This window comes from Apodemus sylvaticus, chromosome 2, assembly GCF_947179515.1.
Source record: "Apodemus sylvaticus chromosome 2, mApoSyl1.1, whole genome shotgun sequence".
NCBI lineage: Eukaryota > Metazoa > Chordata > Mammalia > Rodentia > Muridae > Apodemus > Apodemus sylvaticus.
In genome coordinates, this window is record NC_067473.1 from 74,451,436 (window position 1) to 74,472,096 (window position 20,661).

Below are 20,661 nucleotides of genomic sequence, written 5' to 3' on the forward strand. Positions count from 1 at the left end.
AAGCACTTTACTGATGACTCCCATCTCCAAATGTAGAATTTTATAATAAAGTAATTTTAAGCAGCATGGTTACTTTTGAAAACTTATTTTAACACTGGATATAATATTTCTTGCAAGTTTTAAAGTTGTTTTCATATTATATGAGAGCTGAAGGGATTAGGATTTTCTAATTTTGACTACTCTTCTTAGGCGTGAAGCTTTGTGAATTTGTTAGTAATTCTATAAATTTTCTTGGGGATTTTATTTAAAATCAGAAGAGATCTGAAGTATGTCTTCAACTTTATATCTCTATTCCTTTTCTTAGATTTAATTGGAAGCAAAGTGGGAGCTATTCTAAAACAAATTGCAGTGTAAGAGGCTTCCTGTTCGATTATATTTTAGGTTGTGGAGAAGGTAGTTTTTTTACAGCCTCATTTTTCAACTTTTTCTTACATCAGATGAAATTGGGCACATTCAATTTACTAAGGCTAGAGACATTGTAGACATATCTAACTTTTTAATGCAGTTATACATTTTGAGGCAATTTATTTATTACTGTCACTCCATTGAAGTCATGTGGAACATTTCTAAATCATAGATTTGTCTCATAGTAGATAATTTAGACATCCATTCATCACTTTGTTGAGTTTGCTTTTAAAAATTTGATTTCAAGTAAAAATTTCACAGAATTCAATTAATTCAGTTGCTCTTCTTAATCTTTATTTTCATATTGAAGTTAGTTGTTTTTATATTCAAAAATGTGGAGGTACTTAAAATAATATTTTGTATTTCAATACTTTTTTATAGTTTTGGGAAAAGTTAGTATTAAAATAAATGGATTTGTTGAATGTTAGAAGACTGCTATACTCTAGATACTGAAGGATGCATGAGAGTAACTCAGACTGATTTACTATTGAAATTGCATTAGTTCTTAGAGGAAGACTTGTTTTCATTCTAGTGTAATAATCCTGTTGACTACTTTCTTCCCTCTGATAAAGTCTGATGACCATGATGGAACTGAAATTGAGAAAATAAAGCAAGAAATAACTCAGCTGCGCAGCAGTGTCTTTCAGGAAATTTATCATGAGAGGGAGGAATATGTAAGTATTTCTGTGAAATTTTAAGTTAGAATTTACTCAGTAAATTGAATTTAAAGTCACAGATTTCATATAACCATACACTAAAGGTATTATCTTGGCATAGTAATATTCACATGAATTTACAAGTTAATTTCATATGATAAAATTCATGAAAGTTTTACCAATGTAGAAATTTCAGTTTATCATAAAGGAGAAAAATCACTTGTCATGTTCTCAGTGGTAAAAGCAGTAAGTTAAAATAAATTCTTGAAATTTTTTTGCTTGATTTTAGAATTGAGCTTGAAACACACTCACTTTTGTATAATTTTTGTCATTTAACACATGATATAGAGATTCTCACAAATTTACATGAATACCCTTTAAAAAAGTATAAGAAGCAAAATAAGAAGCAAAAAAAAAAACATGAATGGAGCAGCTTGATCCACCTGAGAGATGGAACCAGAAAGGTCACACCATCGTTTTCCACTCTCCTCCTAAGTTCTGTGGCTTAGAAAGTCAGCAGTCTACTTTCTCTTCACAGTGGAAAGACTACTGCATTTTATGTCTGGGAGATATTATAAGGAAGAGTTAGTTAAGGGACAGTTAGTTGTTCAAAGTAAAAATAGTATGCAAATAATTGACATTTTGAGTGCAATTTATGCATGGTGATACAATTTATGTACCTATCTATGACATACCTTTGAATCTTTTGATAAAATCTGGTAAATGTTTCCAAGTTTTCCTTAGTAAACCTATTGATATATGACTTTTCTTTATAAAATTCTCAGTTTTCTCGTTTACTTCAAAATGCTTTATGTAGACTCACATACTTATTTTTTTAATCTCAAGGCTTTTATGATTTTTTTTTTTTTGTTTTTTTCGAGACAGGGTTTCTCTGTGTAGCCCTGGCTGTCCTGGAACTCACTCTCTATACCAGGCTGGCCTCAATCTCAGAAATCCACCTGCCTCTGCCTCCCAAGTGCTGGGATTACAGGCATACGCCACCACACTCAGCTTTTCAGGATTTTCTTAAATTAAGTAGTCATTTTAAAAATGTTATTATGTTCTTAATACTTTGAAAAAATGACAGTTTATTATTAAGATTACAATATTTTTTTATTTTATGCTGTATATGAAATAAGTCATGTTTTGCTTTATAGTTGTTGCAGTAGAAGTAAAATATTAAAGATTAGGTATTTTATTAGAGGTAAAAACGCATATGGAAATATATTTTCCTGAAAAGCAACATGCTACACTTGAATCCATGTTGATCTATAATAAAAAATTCTTTCTATCTTTAGGAGAAACTGAATATCTTGACCCAGAAGTGGTTCCCTGAGCTGCCTCTGCTGTATCCTGAGATAGGATTGCTTAAATATATGGTAAGCTTTGTTTCCCCTGAGAATTGCCAACATGAAGAGAATGTAAAGACATGGTTATGTTCATATCATTTCAGTATCAGATCTATATTTCTGTGAAAGTGCCCCCAGTAAATATTTAAAAGGGTTATTTGAACTGTTCCTCAAGACTGTCTTAAACCAAATCGTTTAAAGTAAAGATATTGATGTGAACTTCGTTTTCTTGGTAAACAGATTAGTACATTAAATAACTCAAAGAAGAATTAGGAGTTAACTTTATGAGGAGAGTTATCTTACCCCTGCTGGTGACCAAGAACTGGATGAAGCACTGGTGTTCTATGATTTTAAACATTGCCAGCCGGGCAGTGGTGGCGCACGCCTGTAATCCCAGTACACTGGGAGGCAGAGGCAGGTAGATTTCTGAGTTCAAGGCAAGCCTGGTCTACAGAGTGAGTTCCAGGACAGCCAGGACTATACAGAGAAACCCTATCTCGAAAAAACCAAATAAAAAAATGTTTAAAAATTTCCCCCTAGAGTCCTTGGATCCCAGAATCCAACATGTAAAAGTTCTTGACATAGAATTGTATAATATTTGAATATTTGTTTCTGTTTTGATTTTGAGAAAGGGTCTTGGGACACAGCCTGGGCTAACCTTGATCTTTTCATCCTCTTTTGAGCCTGCTGTCAGTTCTAGGATTACAGGCTTGAGTGACCACAGCCTGTTATCCCAGGACACTTTAAAATCATATCTAGAATACTTACAGTACCTAGTAAAATATAAGTTTTACACAAATTAGCCAGCATACAGTATTTATGACAAAAGCCTGCATTTTTATGCAGATACAATTTTATTTTGAATACTTTCACTTACAATTGACTGGATACAAGGAAGCAGAATCCACAGACAGAGAAGACAGTGGTGCTTACCTGTTGAGACTGTGATCAGTGCGTGGCCAGGGGTATGATGCAGTAGGCAGAGTGCTTGCTTGACATGCGTGAAACCTTTCTTTCAGTTCTCCAGCAGTACATAAAATGCATTTAGTGGCACATAGCAGCAATCAGTATTCTGGAGATAAGAGATAGGAGGATCACAGGTAAAGGCCAGCCTGGGCTACATGAGACCCTGTCTCATGAAAACGTGTTATTAAGAGGTAATAATAGCTAAAACAGTCTATAAAGAAATGTTTATGACTTTATTTTCACAAATGAGTAAGATTAAAGTTTCTTGAATTGCATTTGGTTATGAAGCTTCATGGCCACAAAAGCAAAAACATTCTTTAAATCGTTATTATAAAGTCTTCAATATGATATTTAAAAATGATGTGTGAACTGGGTATCATAAATTATTCGTATAATCTCAGATTTTGGGAAACTGAAGCAATGGGATTGCCTTCAGTTTGAGGTCAGTCTGGCCTGGGTGACCTGATTTCCAGGATAGCCTGGAATACTAAGTGTGATAGCTGTCTTAAAAACCCAAACACCAAATCAAATCAGTAAAACAAAACAAAACAGACAAAAAAAAAAAAACAATAAAAATGTCCATTTTTCCTTGATGCTAGTAAATCTATTTTTAGAGACTATCTTGTGTCTGATAAACTATACTGTATTCTTAATACATATCTTTATACCTACCAATAAGTGTAATACAGTTAGAAATTATAATGGGAAAGTAACAGTAATAGTTTCATCACAGTATTGATAGAGGAAACCCCACAAGGCCCCATCTTAGATAAAAAGGTACAGGCAGTTAATGACTCATGAAAGAGGGAAAATCAGTCTTCCCCAGGAATAAGCCCCCATTGTTGTTCAATGTAAACAGTTAGCACTGAAAACATATGCATGTGAGCAACAATAAATGAACTCATCAGGATGTATTTATGTATTTATTTTTATATGTGTGTAACAAATATTAAAAACAAAGAGGCTATGAATTTGAGAGTAGGGAGACATAGGGTTTGGAGGGAGGGGGCATGATGTAAATATAGTACATGTATATGAAAATTTAAAAATAATTTAAAAATAATCCACTAAAGAAAAAAAAACACCTAGTTTTAATGTAAACATATAAAAATGGTAGAATTTACCAGAACAGAGAAGTTGGAGGGGGTTGATTGGGGAACGGGTGAAGGGAAGAGGGCTTAAGGGGAAATCATTTAGAATGTAAACAAAGAATATAGAAAAGAAAAAAGAAAAAAGAAAAAAAAGAAAAAAATGGTAGAATTAAAAATTTTGAAAATCATTCTTCATTAAGGATGTTAAGCAGGATAGAGGTGTCAGCATTACATTGTAGTCATAATTTTAAAATTTCTCATTGCTGTTCGGTAGTTACTTTTACTTGCCTTTATTTTAATTTTTAAGGACATACATGAGGTTTTTCATGTAAGCATTGCAGTTCTTTTTAAGCTTGTCTTCTTAACCTCGTTTGTTTCTACAGTCTTGTCTAAATTTTACAGCAGTGATTAAATGTCTGGTTTACACAGAAGACAAGAAAAGTTCAAGATCCAGGAATTAAAAAGAATCTAAACTTTAATAAGCACTTTTGTTTTCTTTCTTGGTTTGATGATCTTCACTGCATTTAATAGTATGCCCCTAACCATGTTGTGATTTGAAAGCCCTAAGTCATTTTTGATTGTCTATATATTATAAAAATTTGTGTCTAGAATTCTGGTGGTCTTCTTACTATGAGCTTAGAGCGGGACCTTCTTGACACTGAGCCCATGAAGGAACTTAGCAGCAAGCGTCCTCTGGTGTGCTCTGAGGTCAACGGGCAGCCAGTTCTATTAAAGGTAAGTTTAAGTTCTGATTTGTGGAAGTTTCAGAAGTATAAAGGAAGTGATGACTCTACTTTTAAGGAAGAAAAGAAACCCACTATTTTTATATAAGTTGACTGGTATGTTAGAACTAATTATGACTTTAAAGTTCCTCTTCTTTCCTTAACGAATAATGTCTTTACTAGGGTTATTAATGTTCTTTTTTAGGGTACCTTACTACATTTCATCCAATAGCCTTTACAAATTCTTGTTTTTCTTAATTTTTATTTTTGTTCAACCATCTATAAGTTTATAAACATGTGGCTGTTCCCTATTTTTTCTTTTCTTTTTTTTAAAAATTTTTTATTAGATATATTCTTTATATTTCAAATAATTTCCCCTCTTCTGGTCCTCCCCCCCCCCCCCAATCCCATAAGCCATCTCCCCTACTCCTGTTCCACAATCAACCCCCCTCTTGCTTCCCTGTCCCGGTATTCCTCTATACTGCTGCAATGAGCCTTTCCAGGACCAGGGGGCCTCTCTTCACTTTGATGTCCAACAAGGCCGTCCTCTGCTGCCTATGCATCTGGAGCCATGGGTAACATCACGTGTACTCTCTGGTTGATGGTTTTGTCCCTGGGAGCTCTGGGAGTACTGGGTGGCTCATATCATTGTTCCTCCTATGGTGCTGCAAACCCCTTCAGCTCCTTGGGTCCATTCTCTAGCTCCCCCACTGGGGACCCTGTGCTCAGTTCAATGGCTGGCTGAGAGTGTCTCCTTCTGTATTTGTCATGCACCAGCAGAGCCTCCCAGGTGACAGCTATATCCTGCTCCAGTCAGCAAGTACTTGTGGGCATCGCTATTAGTGTCTGGGTTTTGTAACTGAATATGGGATGGATCACTAGGTGGGGTAGACTCTGGATGGCCTTTCCCTCAGACTCTGCTTCATACTTTGTCTCTATCTCCTTCTGTGGGTATTTTGTTCCCCCTACTAAGAAGGACCAGAGCATCCATACTTTGTTCTTCCTTCTTGGGCATCATTTGATATGTGACTTGTGTCTTGGGTATTCCAAGCTTCTGGACTTATATCCACTTATAAGTGAGTGAATACCCTGTGTGTTCTATTGTGATTGGGTTACCTCACTCAGGATGATATTTTTCTAGTTCTACCCATTTGCCTAAGAATTTCATGAATTCATTGTTTTTAATAGCTGAATTGTACTCCATTGTGTAAATACACAACATTTTCTGTATCCATTCCTCCACTGAGGGACAGCTGGGTTCTTTCCAGCTTCTGGCTATTATAAATAAGACTGCTATGAACATAGTAGAGCATGTGTCCTTATTACATGTTGGGGCATCTTCTGGGTATATGTCTAGGAGTGGTATAATGGGGTCCTCCGGTAATATTCTGCCATGTTTTCTGAGAATCTGCCAAACTGATTTCCAGACTGTACCAGCTTGCAGTCCCAGCAGCAGTGGAGGAGTGTTCCTCTTTCCCCACATCCTTTGCCAGCACCTGCTGTCTCCTGAGTTTTTGGTCTTAGCCATTCTGACTGGTGTTGTTTTGACTGAATCTCAGAGTTGTTTTGATTTGCATTTCCTTGTTGACTAAGTGTGTTGAACATTTCTTTAGGTGCTTCTCAGCCATTCGATATTCTGTAGTTGAAAATTCTTCATTTAGCTCTGTACCCCATTTTAAAATAGGGTGGCAGGAGGAATTTCTTTTTTGGTCCTATCTATTTGGATTTCTTTTTTTTCTTTTTTTTCTTTTTTTGGTTTTATTGAGACAGGGTTTCTCTGTATAGCTCTGGCTGTCCTGGAACTCACTCTGTAGACCAGGCTGTCCTCAAACTCAGAAATCTGCCTGCCTCTGCCTCCCAGAGTGCTGAGATTACAGGCTGGATTTCTTATCTAGGCTTCTTGTATGTTCATGGGCATCTCTTTCTTTAGGTTAGGGAAGTTTTCTTCTATAATTTTGTTGAAGATAGTTACTGGCCCTTTAAGCTGGAAATCTTTGCTTTCTTCTATACCTATTATCCTTAGGTTTGGTCTTCTCATTGTGTCTTGGATTTCCTGGATGTTTTCTGTTAGGAGCTTTTTTGCATTTTTACCTTTTCTTTGACTTTTGTGTCAATGTTTTTTATGCTATCTTCTGTACCTGAGATTCTCTCTTCTATCTCTTGTATTCTGTTTGTGATGCTTGCATCTATGACTCTTGTTCTCTTTCTTAAGTTTTATATCTTCAGAGTTGTTTCTCTTTGTGATTTCTTTATTGTTTCTATTTCCATTTTTAAATCCTGGATGGTTTTGTTAATTTCCTTCACCAGTTTGGTTGTGTCTTCCTGTAATTCTTTAAGGGAATTTTGTGTTTTCTCTTTAAGGGCTTCTACCTGTTTACCTGTGTTCTCCTGTATTCCTTTAAGGGAGTTATTTTTATTCTTCTTAAAGTCCTCTTTCAGCATCATGAGATGTGATTTTAAATCCAAATCTTGCTTTTTCAATGTGTTGGGCTATCTAGGACTTGCTGTTGTTGGAGAACTGGGTTCTGATGTTATCATGTAGCCTTGTTTTCTGTTGGTAAGGTTCTTGTGCTTGCCTTTTGCCATCTGGTTATCTTTGGTGTTAGTTGATTTTGCTGTCTATGACTGGAGCTTGTCCCTCCTGCAGACCTGTAAACCTGTGTCAGCACTCCTGGGAGACCACCTCTCCCGTGGCAAGACTCATGCACAGAGGGCTGTAGAATAGCCCCAGCTCTCAGGTATGGTGACCAGAAGGGTCCTGTCCCAGCTGCGCCACTGTTCTTGTACCCTATGTGTTCCTGGTTGGACCAGCCTTAGATGGTCAATGGAGAGAAAATGGAGATCTCATCTCCAAGGCCGGAAGTCAGAGCACTCCTGGAGATTAGCTCCCCACTGGCAGGACCAGTTCACAGAAGGCTGAGTGACAGCCCTAGCTCCCAGGTGCTGATGGTAACTGGAAGGACCTGTCTCACCTGCTCTGCTATTCCTGTGCCCTGTACACTCCTGGCCAGACCCACCTTGGACAGTCACCAGAGAGAAAATGGTGATCTCACCTCCAAGCCCAGGAGTCAGCAGTTTTTCTTACATATTTCTTGAAAGCATACCCATATTGCCAACACAGTCTTGTGCTACTTAGTTTCTTTATGTTTTTTTTTTAATTTTTGTTTTTAGTTTCTTTATGTTTTTTTTTAAATTTTTGTTTTATGTCTATAAGTGTTTTGCCTGCATGCATATCTTTGTTACATATGTATGCCTGAACATGTTTTGGTGAGAAGAGGGAATTGGATCCCCTGGAACTAGAGGTCAAACAGTTATGGGCCACTATGTGGGTGCTGGGATCCAAATTCCCATCTTTCACAAGAGCAGCAAGTGCTCTTAACCATTAACCATCTCTCCAGCTCCTTAATTTCATCTTGTGAGCTAAGACTGTGAGTTAACATCAGAGGATCTTCATGTCGCCCTGTTGCTACGTATTTGGGAATGGAGAGTAGGCTGCAGGTAAAATCACTCCTTTGCATAATATAGCATTCAATGCAAGAAGGTACTTAAATGTTAAAATAGAAAAATAATATATAATTTAACTTACCATACTTAAATAGAAATAATAAATTAGAATTAATTTTTTATTATTGAAATTATCAATGCTGTTTTTGTGGTTGTTTAGGGCTATTCAGTGGATGTTGACACAGAAGGCAGGGTGATTCAGAGAGCAGCCTCCTATCATAGAGCTTGTGGATATGCTAAAGAAGAATCTGGGCTACTGCCATTAATATTCCTGTTTATGTGTAAGGTAAGCTAATGTATTATAGAAATGATTCTTTTTAAAAAAAATTTTAAAGTAGTAATTTATTCTTCTTAATGTAAAAATAGTACTTACCTCATAGAATTAGTGCATACACTAATAGTGTATATAGAATACAAATATATTGATAAATTGTTCGCTTGAGTTACATTTTCTGTTTTGCTTCTTAGTCTGATCCTGTTGCCTATCTGATGGTCCCATATTACCCTAAAGCAAACCTGAGCGCAGTTCAAGCCAGTATGCCTTTAACTTCAGAAGTAAGTAAAAATCAAGTCTTTTTAAAAAATTGGATATATTCTCTATTCACATTTCAAATGATTTCCCCTTTCCTGGTTCCCTCCTCCCTGAAAGTCCCATAAGCCCTCTTTCCTTCCCCTGTTCCCCAATCAACTCCCTCCTTCTTCCCTGTCCTGGTAGTCCCCTACACTGCTGCATCGAGCCTTTCCAGGACCAGGGGCCTCTCCTTCCTTCTTCTTAGACATCATTTGATATGTGAATTGTGTCTTGGGTATTCCAAGCTTCTGGGCTAATATCCACTTATCAGTGAGTGCATACCATGTATGTTCTTCTAAGACTGGGTTACCTCACTCAGGATGATATTTTCCAGTTCCACCCATTTGCCTAAGAATTTCATGAATTCATTGTTTTTAATAGGTGAGTAGTATTCCGTTGTGTAAATACACCGCATTTTTGTATCCATTCCTCCATTGACGGACATTTGGGTTCTTTCCAGCTTCTGGCTATTATACATAAGGCTTCTGTGAACATAGTGGAGCATGTGTCCTTATGTCCTTACATACTGGGGAATTTTCTGGGTATATGCCCAGGAGTGGTATAGTGGGGTCCTTTGGTAGTATTATGCCCTATTTTCTGAGGAACCACCAAAATGATTTCCAGAGTGGTTTTACCAGCTTGCAATCCCACCAGCAGTAGAGGAGTGTTCCTCTTTTTTCACATCCTTGTCAGCACCTGCTGTCTCCTGAGTTTTTGATCTTAGCCATTCTGACTGGTCACAAAACAAGCCTCAACAGATATAAGAAGATTGAACTAATCCCATGCCTCCTTCCAGATCACTATGGAGTAAAGGTGGTCTTCAATAGAAACAAACAGCAGAAAGCCCACATATATATGGAAACTGAACAATACTCTACTCAATGATACCTTGGTCAAAGAAGAAATAACCTTTTAGAATTTAATGAAAATGAAGGCACAACATAACCAAATTTATGGGACACATTGAAAGCAGTGTTAAGAAGAAAACTCATAGCTCTGAGTGCCTACAAAAAGAAGCTGGAGAGAGCATACAGTTGTAGTTTAACAGCACACCTGAAAGCTTTAGAACAGAAAGAAGCTAATATACCCAAGAAGAGTAGAAGGCAGGAAATAAACTCAGGGATGAAATCAAGTAGAAACAAAAAGAACTATACAAAGAATCAACAAAACAAGGAGCTGGTTCTTTGAGAAAAACAACAAGATAGATAAACCTTTAGCCAGACTAACCAGAGGACACAGAGACAGTATCCAAATTAACAAAATCAGAATGAAAAGGGAGAAATAACAATAGAAACTGAGGAAATTAAAAAAATCATCAGATCCTACTACAAAAGCCTATACTCAATACAGCTGGAAAATCTGGAGGAAATGGACAATTTCCTAGACAGATACCAAATACCAAAGTTAAATCAGGATCAGATAAACCATCTAAATGATCCCATAACCTCTAAAGAAATAGAAGTGTTCATTGATAGTCACCCAACCAAAAAAAGCACAGGACCAGATGGTTTTAGTGCAGAATTGAATCAGACCTTCAAAGAAGACCTAACACCAATACTCTTCAAACTATTCCACAAAATAAAAACAGAAGGAACACTACCCAACTCATTCTTTGAAGCCACAGTTTCACTGATATCAAAATCACACAAAGATACAACAAAGAAGAGAACTTCAGACCAATTTCCCTTATGAACATCATTGCAACAATACTCAATAAAATTCTTGCCAACTGAATCCAAGAATACATCAATACAATCATTCACCATGATCAAGTAGACTTCATCCCAGGGATGTAGGGATGGTTGATTATATGGAAATCCATCAATGTAATCCACTACATAAACAAACTCAAAGAAAAAAACCACATGGTCATTTCAATAGATGCTGAAAAAGCATTTGACAAAATTCAGAATTCTTTCATGTTAAAGATCTTGGAAAGAACAGGAATTCAAGGCCCATACCTAAACATAGTAAAAGCAATATACAGCAAACCAGTAGCCAACATCAAACTAAATGGAGAGAAATTTGAAGCAATTCCACTAAAATCAGGTACTAGACAAGACTGCCCTCTCTCTCCATATTTATTCAAAATCATTTCATAGCTGCATGAAACGAGAAGGTAATGTCTAATATGTAACACTCAGTACTGCATGCTGTCCTGCACAAATATTTGATCTGCATTATTTTATTTCATTCTTGCCTCATGTATTTGATATACATGAGAAAGATAAGGCTGAGAAAGATTAAGTGATTTGCACAGAATCTCTTTATCCAGAAGTAGAACTGAAACTTGAAGTTATGTCTTTCTAGTTCCAGAGCCCAGACTTACAACTATCAAGCTGCAATATAAACATCATATCATGCATGCCTAGGACAGTAGTTGGTGTCTGAAGTTTTAAGTGGCAGCTTTAGTTTTTATCATATAGTTTTTTATAAGTTTAGAATTAGCTGCTTTATGTAGTGGTTATTTAAAATTTAACTTGTCTTAGGTGTGTGTGTGTGTGTATGTCTGCATGTATGCAAAAACCTCTTCTGATGTTATCAGCCATATAGAGTATTACTTTTCTACTGCTGTGATAGGATGCCACAACTAAGGCAGCTTGTAAAAGAAAATATTTAATTGGATTTAAGATTCTAGAGTGTCCCAATGACAGAATAAGGCATGGTGGTGGCAGCAGTTGAGAGCTCCTGTCATGAAAGGAAAGCAGGAGGCAGAGAGTATACTAGGAATGACTCAAGTCTCCTGAAACATTTAAGCCTACCTCTAAGTGATATACATCCTCCAACAAGGTTCTCATTCCTAAACCTTCCCAAATAGGGCTACCATCTTAGAACTGAGTCTTCAAACATTTGAGCCTTTTGAGGCCATTCTTGTTTAAACCACCACACCCAGTTAAGCTTATCTAGCCTGTAGTTCTTTGACTATGTTAGATCTTTAACTTGAAGGAAGCTTTTACTTTAGTTCTTGGATAGTCTTTTAATAAAGACAAAATTTATATTTTAAAATGTGCCAGTTTTCTAAACTCCACCTTTTCAATCTGTATGTATTTGCAGGAAGCTTTAAAAGTCATGAAAGGTGTTGCCCGAGGACTGCATACATTGCACAGTGCTAACATAATTCATGGATCACTTCATCAGAACAATGTATTTGCCTTAAATCGTGAACAAGGGATTGTTGGAGATTTTGACTTCACCAAGTCTGAGGTAAAACATCATAGCTTTATAGAATAGAAACTACTTACTAATGTTGTTCAGCATTTTTACACAATGTGCTGATTGCTTCTAAGATTTGCACTTCAGTTAAGTCATGTAGTACAAATAGTATCTGTTAACAGTCATCTAGATGGTAGTGATCAGTGTGTGGTTTGCCATAACTACGGAAACAATCTGATGTGTACAATGGCATTGACAACACTGATCATTACTAATCAGTAAACAGTTGCTAGGAACATGTTAGAACCTCCCTCTGCTTGTGTTCCTTTCTTTCAAAGATTAAATTTAAATATACATACTTTGTTATTATCACTATAGCACATTTTTGGAAGCCTGGGAGCTGTGGGTATTTTTATTTAGTTTAAGTCTATGTTCAACTATGTAGCTTTTAATTTGTTGCCACATTATCTCCCAATAGGCAGTTTGTAGAGATAACAAAGTCCAGACAATTAAGAGAATGTAATATTTTTATTAGATATATTCTTTATTTACATTTCAAATGATTTTCCCTTTCCTGGTGCCTCTCCCCCATCCCATAAGCCATCTCCCCTCCTCCTGTTCTCAAATCAACCCTCTCCCACTTTCCTGTCCTGGTATTCCCCTACACTGCTGCAATGAGCCTTTCCAGGACCAGGGGCCTCTCCTTCCTTTGATGTCCAACAAGGTCATCCTCTGCTGCCTATGCATCTGGAGCCATGGGTAACATCATGTGTACTCTCTGGTTGATGGTTTTCTTCCCGGGAGCTCTGGGAGTACTGGGTGGCTCATATCATTGTTCCTCCTATGGCGCTGCAAATCCCTTCAGCTCCTTGGGTCCTTTCTCTAGCTCCCCCATTGGGGACCCTGTGCTTAGTTCAATGGCTGGCTGAGAGTGTCTCCCTCTGTATTTGTCATACACCAGCAGAGCCTCCCAGGTGACAGCTATATCCTGCTCCAGTCAGCAAGTACTTGTGGGCATCGCTATTAGTGTCTGGGTTTTGTAACTGTATATGGGATGGATCACTAGGTGGGATAGTCTCTGGATGGTCTTTCCCTCAGATTCTGTTCCACACTGTGTCTCTATCTCATTCTGTGGGCATTTTGTTCCCCCTTCTAAGAAGGACCAGAGTATCCATACTTTGTTCTTCCTTCTTGGGCATCATTTGATATGTGACTTATGTCTTGGGTATTCCAAGCTTCTGGGCTAATATCCACTTATCAGTGAGTATATACCATGTGTGTTCTATTGTGATTGGGTTACCTCACTCAGGTTGATATTTTTCTAGTTCTACCCATTTGCCTAAGAATTTTGTGAATTCATTGTTTTTAATAGGTGAGTAGTATTCCATAGTGTAAATATGCCACATTTTCTGTATCCATTCCTCCATTGACGGGCATCTGGGTTCTTTCCAGCTTCTGACTATTATAAATAGGGCTGCTATGATCATAGTGGAGCATGTGTCCTATTACATGCTGGGGAATCCTCTGGGTATATGCCCAGGAGTGGTATAACAGGGTCCTCCATAAGTGTCATGCCCAGTTTTCTGAGAAACTGCAAGACTGATTTTCAGAGTGGTTGTACCATCTTACAATCCCAGCAGCAGTGGAGGAGTGTTCCTCTTTCTTTGCGTCCTCACCAACACCTGCTGTCTCCTAAGTTTTTAACCAATATGAACAATTATAACAAAGCATTACAAACATTTTCACGAAAACAAATTGAAATTTTACAATTTAAAACTAAATACTTTTTGTCATCATTGGCAAGATAATTTTTTTTGAAAAGCGTGTTTTTTATTGAAAAAGGAAGTAAAAACATTTTATGATAAATTGAAGATATATGTGGAAAATATTTCTGATAAAATAGAAGAGATATATAGAAAAACATGTTAAAATTGACACTTTTCATGGAAAATTATACAGATAAAATGGTAGACATAAAAAACCTTTCTAAATTAATTGAAGGTGTAATTAAAACCATTTTGTGATAAAATCAGAGATTTAAATGGAAAACATTTCTGATAAAATAGAAGAAATATATAGGAAAACATGTTAAAATTGAAGTTTATCATGAAAAATAATGCAGATAAAATGGTAGACATAAAAATTACTAAATTATTTGATGGAAACAAACATTTTCTGATAAAATTGAAGATTTACATGAGAAATATTTCTGTTAGTCTATGTCTTTTTATTGGGGAATTGAGTCCATTGATGTTAAAAGATATTAAGGAATAGTGATTGTTGCTTCTGTTATTTTTGATGTTATTTTTATGTTTGTGTGGATATCTTCTTTTGGGTTTGTTGGAAGGAGATTACTTTCATGTTTTTTCTAGGGTGTAGTTTCCCTCTTTGTGTTGGCATTTTCCATTTATTATCCTTTGTAGGGCTGGATTTGTGGGAAGATATTGTGTAAATTTGGTTTTATCATGGAATATCTTGGTTTCTCCATCTATGGCGATTGAGAATTTTGCTGGGTATAGTAGTCTGGGCTGGTATTTGTGTTCTCTTATGGTCTGTATGAGATCTGCCCAGGATCTTCTAGCTTTCATTGTCTCTGGTGAGAAGTCTGGCGTAATTCTGATAGGTCTGCCTTTCTAAGTTACTTGCTCCTTTTCCCTTACTGCTTTTAATAGTCTTTCTTTGTTTGGTATATTCGGTGTTTTGATTATTATGTGCTGGGAGGAATTTCTGGTCTGGTGGAGTCTGTTTGGAGTTCTGTAAGCTTCTTGTATGTTCATGGGCATCTCTTTCTTTAGGTTAGGGAAGTTTTCTTCTTTAATTTTGTTGAGGATATTTACTGGCCCTTTAATTTGGGAATCTTCACTCTCTTCTATGCCTGTAATCCTTAGGTTTGATCTTCTCATTGTGTCCTTGATTTTCTGGATGTTTTGGGTTACCAGCTTTATGCATTTTGCATTTTCTTTGACTGTTGAGTCAATGTTTTCTATGATATGTTCAGCACCTGAGGTTCTTTCTTCTATTTCTTATATTTTGTTGTTGATGCATCTATGACTCCTGAATTTCTTACAAGGTTTCTATCTCCAGAGATGTCTCACGTTGTGATTTATTGTTTCTACTTCAACTTTTAGATTCTGGATGGTTTTGTTCAGTTCCTTCACTTGATTGTGTTTTCCTGTAATTTTTTTAAAAGGGATTTTTGTGTTTCCTCTTTAAGGGCTTCTGCCTATTGACCCATGTTCTCCTGTATTTCTTTAAGGTAGTTATTTAAGTCCTTCTTGAAGCCCTCTATCAGCATCATGAGATATGATTTTAAATCCAACTCTTGCTTTTTTTGATGTGTTGGGGTATCTGGGACTTGCTGTGGTACGAGAATTGGGTTCTGATGTTGCCAAGTAGCCTTGGTTTCTGATGGTAGGGTTCTTGTGCTTGCCTTTCACCATCTGTTTATCTCTGGTGCTAGTCAGTCTTGCTGTATCTGGCTGGAGCTTGTCCCTCCTGTGGGCCTGTAAGCCTGTGTCTGTACACCTGTGAGACCAACTCTCTTCTGTCAGGGTCTGTGAACAGAAGATGTGGAGCCTCCTGTCTCCCTGGTGCAAATGGCAGTGGGAAGACTTCTGTCCTAGCTGCTCCACTGATCTTATGCCCCATTTGCTCCTACCTGTTCCCCTCCAGAGAGAAAGTGGAGATCTCACTTCTGTGCTCAGAAGTGAAAGTGCTGCTGGGAGATCACTCTCCTCCTGGCGGGCTATGCACAGAAGGCTGTGGAGTCGCCTGGCTCCCTGGCCTGGTGCAAATGGCTGGGGAACTATACTTTTTCTTTTTGCTTGAGACAGTCTCACTGAGTAGCAAATTCTGGCTTTAAACTATCTCCGTAGCACAGGTCTTGAACTCACAGTGATCTTCCTGCTTTAGTCTCCTATATGCTGAGATACAAGTATGTACCCTCAAACCTATCTCTAGGTTTATGTTTTTTAATTATTATCATTTAGGTTGCCATGAACATTTGTATTCAAGTTATTTATTCAGACATTCTCACTAGTTTGTGGAATGGTCATGTAATTCTGTTTCCTTCCTTTTGAAAACTCCTAGTGTTTGATAGAACACTTAAAAAGTCTTGTATGGGGTTGAGTAATAGTTTTTTTATTTGATATATTCTTTATTTACATTTCAAATGATTTCCCCTTTCCTTGATCCCCCCTCTCCAAAAGTCCCATAAGCCCTCTTCTCTCCCTCTGATCCCCAGTCCACCCCTTTCCACTTACCTGTACTCGTATTTCTCTACACTGCTGCACTGAGCCATTCCAGAACTAGGGGCCACTCCTTCCTTCTTCTTGGACATGATTTGATATGTGGATTGTGTCTTGGGTATTCCAAGATTCTAGGTTAATATCCGCTTATCAGTGAGTGCATACCATGAGTGTTCCTTTGAAACTGGGTTACCTCACTTAGGATGATGTTCTCCAGCTCCATCCATGTCTAAGAATTGTTTAAGAATTTCATGAATTCATTGTTTCTAATGGCTGAATAGTATTCCATTGTGTATATATACCACATTTTTTTGTATCCATTCCTCCATTGAGGGACATCTGGGTTCTTTCTAGCTTCTGGATATTATAAATAGGGCTGCTGTGAACATAATGAAGCATGTGTCCTTATTGCATGCCAGGGAATCCTTTGGGTTTATGCCCAGGAGTGGTATAGCAGGGTCCTCTGGAAGTGTCATGCCCAGTTTTCTGAGGAAGCACCAGACTGATTTCCAGAGTGGTTGTACCAGCTTTCAATCCCACCAGCAGTGGAGGAGTTTCCCTCTTTCTCCACATTCTCGCCAACACCTGCTGTCTCCTGAGTTGTAATCTTAGCCATTCTGACTGTTGTGAGGTGAAATCTCAGGGATGTTTTGATTTGCATTTCCCTAATGACTAATGATGTTGAACATTTCTTAAGGTGCGTCTCAGGCATCCGAAGTTCTTCAGGTGAATATTCTTTGTTTAGCTCTGTATCCCATTTTTAAATAGGGTTATTTGGTTCCTTGGGGGTCTAACTTCTTGAGTTCTTTGTATATAATGGATATTAGCCCTCTGTAAGATGTAGGGTTGGTGAAGATCATTTCCCAATTTGTTGGTTGCCGATTTGTCCTTTTGATGGTGTCCTTTGCCTTACAGAAACTTTGTACTTTTATGAGCTCCCATTTGTCAATTCTTGATCTTAGAGCATAAGCTATTGGTCTTCTGTTCAAGAACTTTCCCCCCTGTACCGATGTCCTCAAGGGTCTTCCCCAGTTTCTTTTCTATTAGCTTCAGAGGGTCTGGCCTTATGTGGAGGTCCTTGAACCACTTGGAGTGGGGCTTAGTACAAGATGAGAATGGATCAATTCGCATTCTTCTGCATGCTGACTTCCAATTGAACCAGCACCATTTGTTGAAAAGGCTATCCTTTTTCCCCACTGGATGGTTTTAGCTCCTTTGTCGAAGATCAAGTGACCATAGGTGTGTGGGTTCATTTCTGGGTCTTCAATCCTATCCCATTTATCCACCTGCCTGTCACTGTACCAATACCATGCAGTATTTAACACTATTGCTCTGTAGTATTGCTTGAGTTCTGGGATACTATTTCTCCCAGAAGTTCTTTTACTGTTGAGAATAGTTTTAGCTGTCCTGGGTTTTTTTTATTATTCCAGATGAATTTGAGAATTGCTCTTTCTAACTCTATGAAAAACTGAGTTGAGATTTTGATGGGGATTGCATTGAATCTGTATATTGCTTTTGGCAAGATGGCCATTTTAACTATATTAATCCTACCAATCCACGAGCATGGAAGATTTTTCCATTTTCTGAGGTCTTCTTCCCTTTCCTTCTTCAGAGACCTGAAGTTCTTGTCATACAGATCTTTCACTTGTTTGGTTAGAGTCACACCAAGATACTTTATATTGTTTGTGGCCATTGTGAAGGGTGTCATTTCCCTAATTTCTTTCTCAGCCTGCTTATCCTTTGAGTATAGGAAGGCTACTGATTTGCTTGAGTTGATTTTATAACCTGCCACTTTGCTGAAGTTGTGTATCAGCTGTAGGAGTTCTCTGGTCGAGGTCTTTGGGTCACTTAGGTAGACTATCATATCATCTGCAAATAGTGATAGTTTGACTTTTTCCTTTCCAATTTGTATCCCTTTGACCTCCTTATGTTGTCTAATTGCTCTAGCTAGTACCTCAAGTACTATATTGAAAAAATATGGAGAGAGGGGGCAGCCTTGTCTAGTCCCTGATTTTAGTGGGGTTGTTTCAAGTTTCTCTCCATTTAGTTTGATGTTGGCTACTGGTTTGCTGTATATTGCTTTTACTATGTTTAGGTATGGGCCTTGAATTCCTATTTTTTCAAGACTTTTAGCATGAAAGGATACTGAATTTTGTCAAATGCTTTTTCAGCATCTAGTGAAATGACCATGTGGTTTTTTCTTTGAGTTTGTTTATGTAGTGGATTGCATTGATGGATTTCTGTATATTGAGCCATCCCTGCATCCCTGGGATGAAGCCTACTTGATCATGGTGAATGATCATTTTGATGTGTTCTTGTGTTTAGTTGGCAAGAATTTTATTGAATATTTTTGCAATGATGTTCATAAGGGAAATTGGTCTGAAGTTTTCTTTCTTTGTTGGATCTTTGTGTGGTTTTGGTATCAGTGTAATTGTGGCTTCATAGAACGAGTTGGGTAGTGTTCCTTCTGTTTCTATTTTGTGGAATAGTTTGAAGAGTATTGGTGCTAGGTCTTCTTTGAAGGTCTGATAGAATTCTGCACTAAAACCATATGGTCCTGTGCTTTCTTTGGTTGGAAGACTTTCTTTTTTTTATTGTTTTTTTATTCAATATATTTTTTATATACATTTCAAATGATTTCCCCTTTTCTGGCCCCCCACTCCCCAAAAGTCACATAAGCCCCCTTCCCTCCCCCTGTTCTCTCACCCACCCCTTCCCACTTCCCTATTCTGGTTTTGCCTTATACTGCTACACTGAGCATTTCCAGAACCAGGGGCCACTCCTCTGTTCTTCTTGTACCTCATTTGATGTGTGGATTATGTTTTGTATATTCCAGTTTGGAAGACTTTCTATGACTCCTTCTATAGGCGTTTTGGGACTATTTAGATGATCTATTTGATCCTGATTTCATTTTGGTATTTGGTATCTGTCTTAGTTAGGGTTTCACTGCTGTGAACAGACACCATGACCAAAGCAAGTTTTATAAAAAGACAACATTTAATTGGGGCTGGCTTACAGTCCATTGTTATCAAGGCAGAAACATGGCAGCATCCAGGCAGACATGGTACAGGAGGAGCTGAGAGTTCTACATCTTCATCTGAAGGCTTCTAGTAGAATACTTACTTCCAGGCAACTAGGGTGAGGGTCTTAAGCCCATACCCTCAGTGACACACCTACTCCAACAAGGCCACACCTCCTAATAGAGTCATTTCCTTGGCCAATCATATACAAACCATCACAGTATCTGTCTAGGAAATTGGCCATTTCCTCCAGATTTTCCAGTTGTGTTGTGTATAGGCTTTTGTAGTAGGATCTGATGAGTTTTTGAGTTATCTCAGTTTCTGTTATATCTCCATTTTCTTTTCTAATTTTGTTAATTTGAATACTGTCTCTGTGCCCTTTGGTTAGTCTGGCTAAGGGTTTATCTATCTTGTTGATTTTTTTCAAAGAACCAGCTCCTGGTTTTTTTGATTCTTTGTAAGGTTCTCTTTGTTTCTACTTGATTGATTTCAGCCCTGAGTTTGATGGTTTCCTGTCTTCTCCTCCTGGGTGAATTAGCTTCTTTTTGTTCCAGAGCTTTCAGGTGTGCTGTTAAGCTACTAGTGTATGCTCTCTCCAGTTTCTTTTTGGAGGCATGCAGGGCTATGAGTTTTCTTCTTAGCACTGTTTTCATTGTGTCTCATAGATTTGGGTATGTTGTGCCTTCATTTTCATTAAATTCTAAAAAGTCTTTGATTTCTTTATTTCTTCTTTGGCCAAAGTATCATTGAGTAGAGTATTGTTCAGCCTCCATGTGTATATGGGCTTTCTGTTGTTTTTCTTGCTATTGAAGACCACTCTTACTCCATAGTGATCTGATAGGAGGCATGGGATTAGTTCCATCTTCTCATATTTGTTGAGGTCTGTCTTGTGACCAATTATATGGTCGATTTTGTAGAAGGTACCATGAGGTGCTGAGAAAAAGGTATATTCTTTTGCTTTAGGATGTTCTATATAT

General features: G+C 37.5%; 1 protein-coding gene across 1 annotated transcript in view; it reads left to right on the forward strand.

Moving 5' to 3' along the window:
• Stk31 (serine/threonine kinase 31) overlaps window positions 1-20,661 on the forward strand; it is an 88,881-nt gene that overhangs the window by 53,307 nt on the left and 14,913 nt on the right. Inside the window, exons 16-21 of the mRNA XM_052172525.1 lie at window positions 978-1,079; window positions 2,360-2,440; window positions 5,077-5,202; window positions 8,854-8,979; window positions 9,162-9,248; window positions 12,319-12,468. Coding sequence (XP_052028485.1) covers window positions 978-1,079; window positions 2,360-2,440; window positions 5,077-5,202; window positions 8,854-8,979; window positions 9,162-9,248; window positions 12,319-12,468 — 672 coding nt within the window. The remainder of the gene's footprint in view (window positions 1-977; window positions 1,080-2,359; window positions 2,441-5,076; window positions 5,203-8,853; window positions 8,980-9,161; window positions 9,249-12,318; window positions 12,469-20,661) is intronic.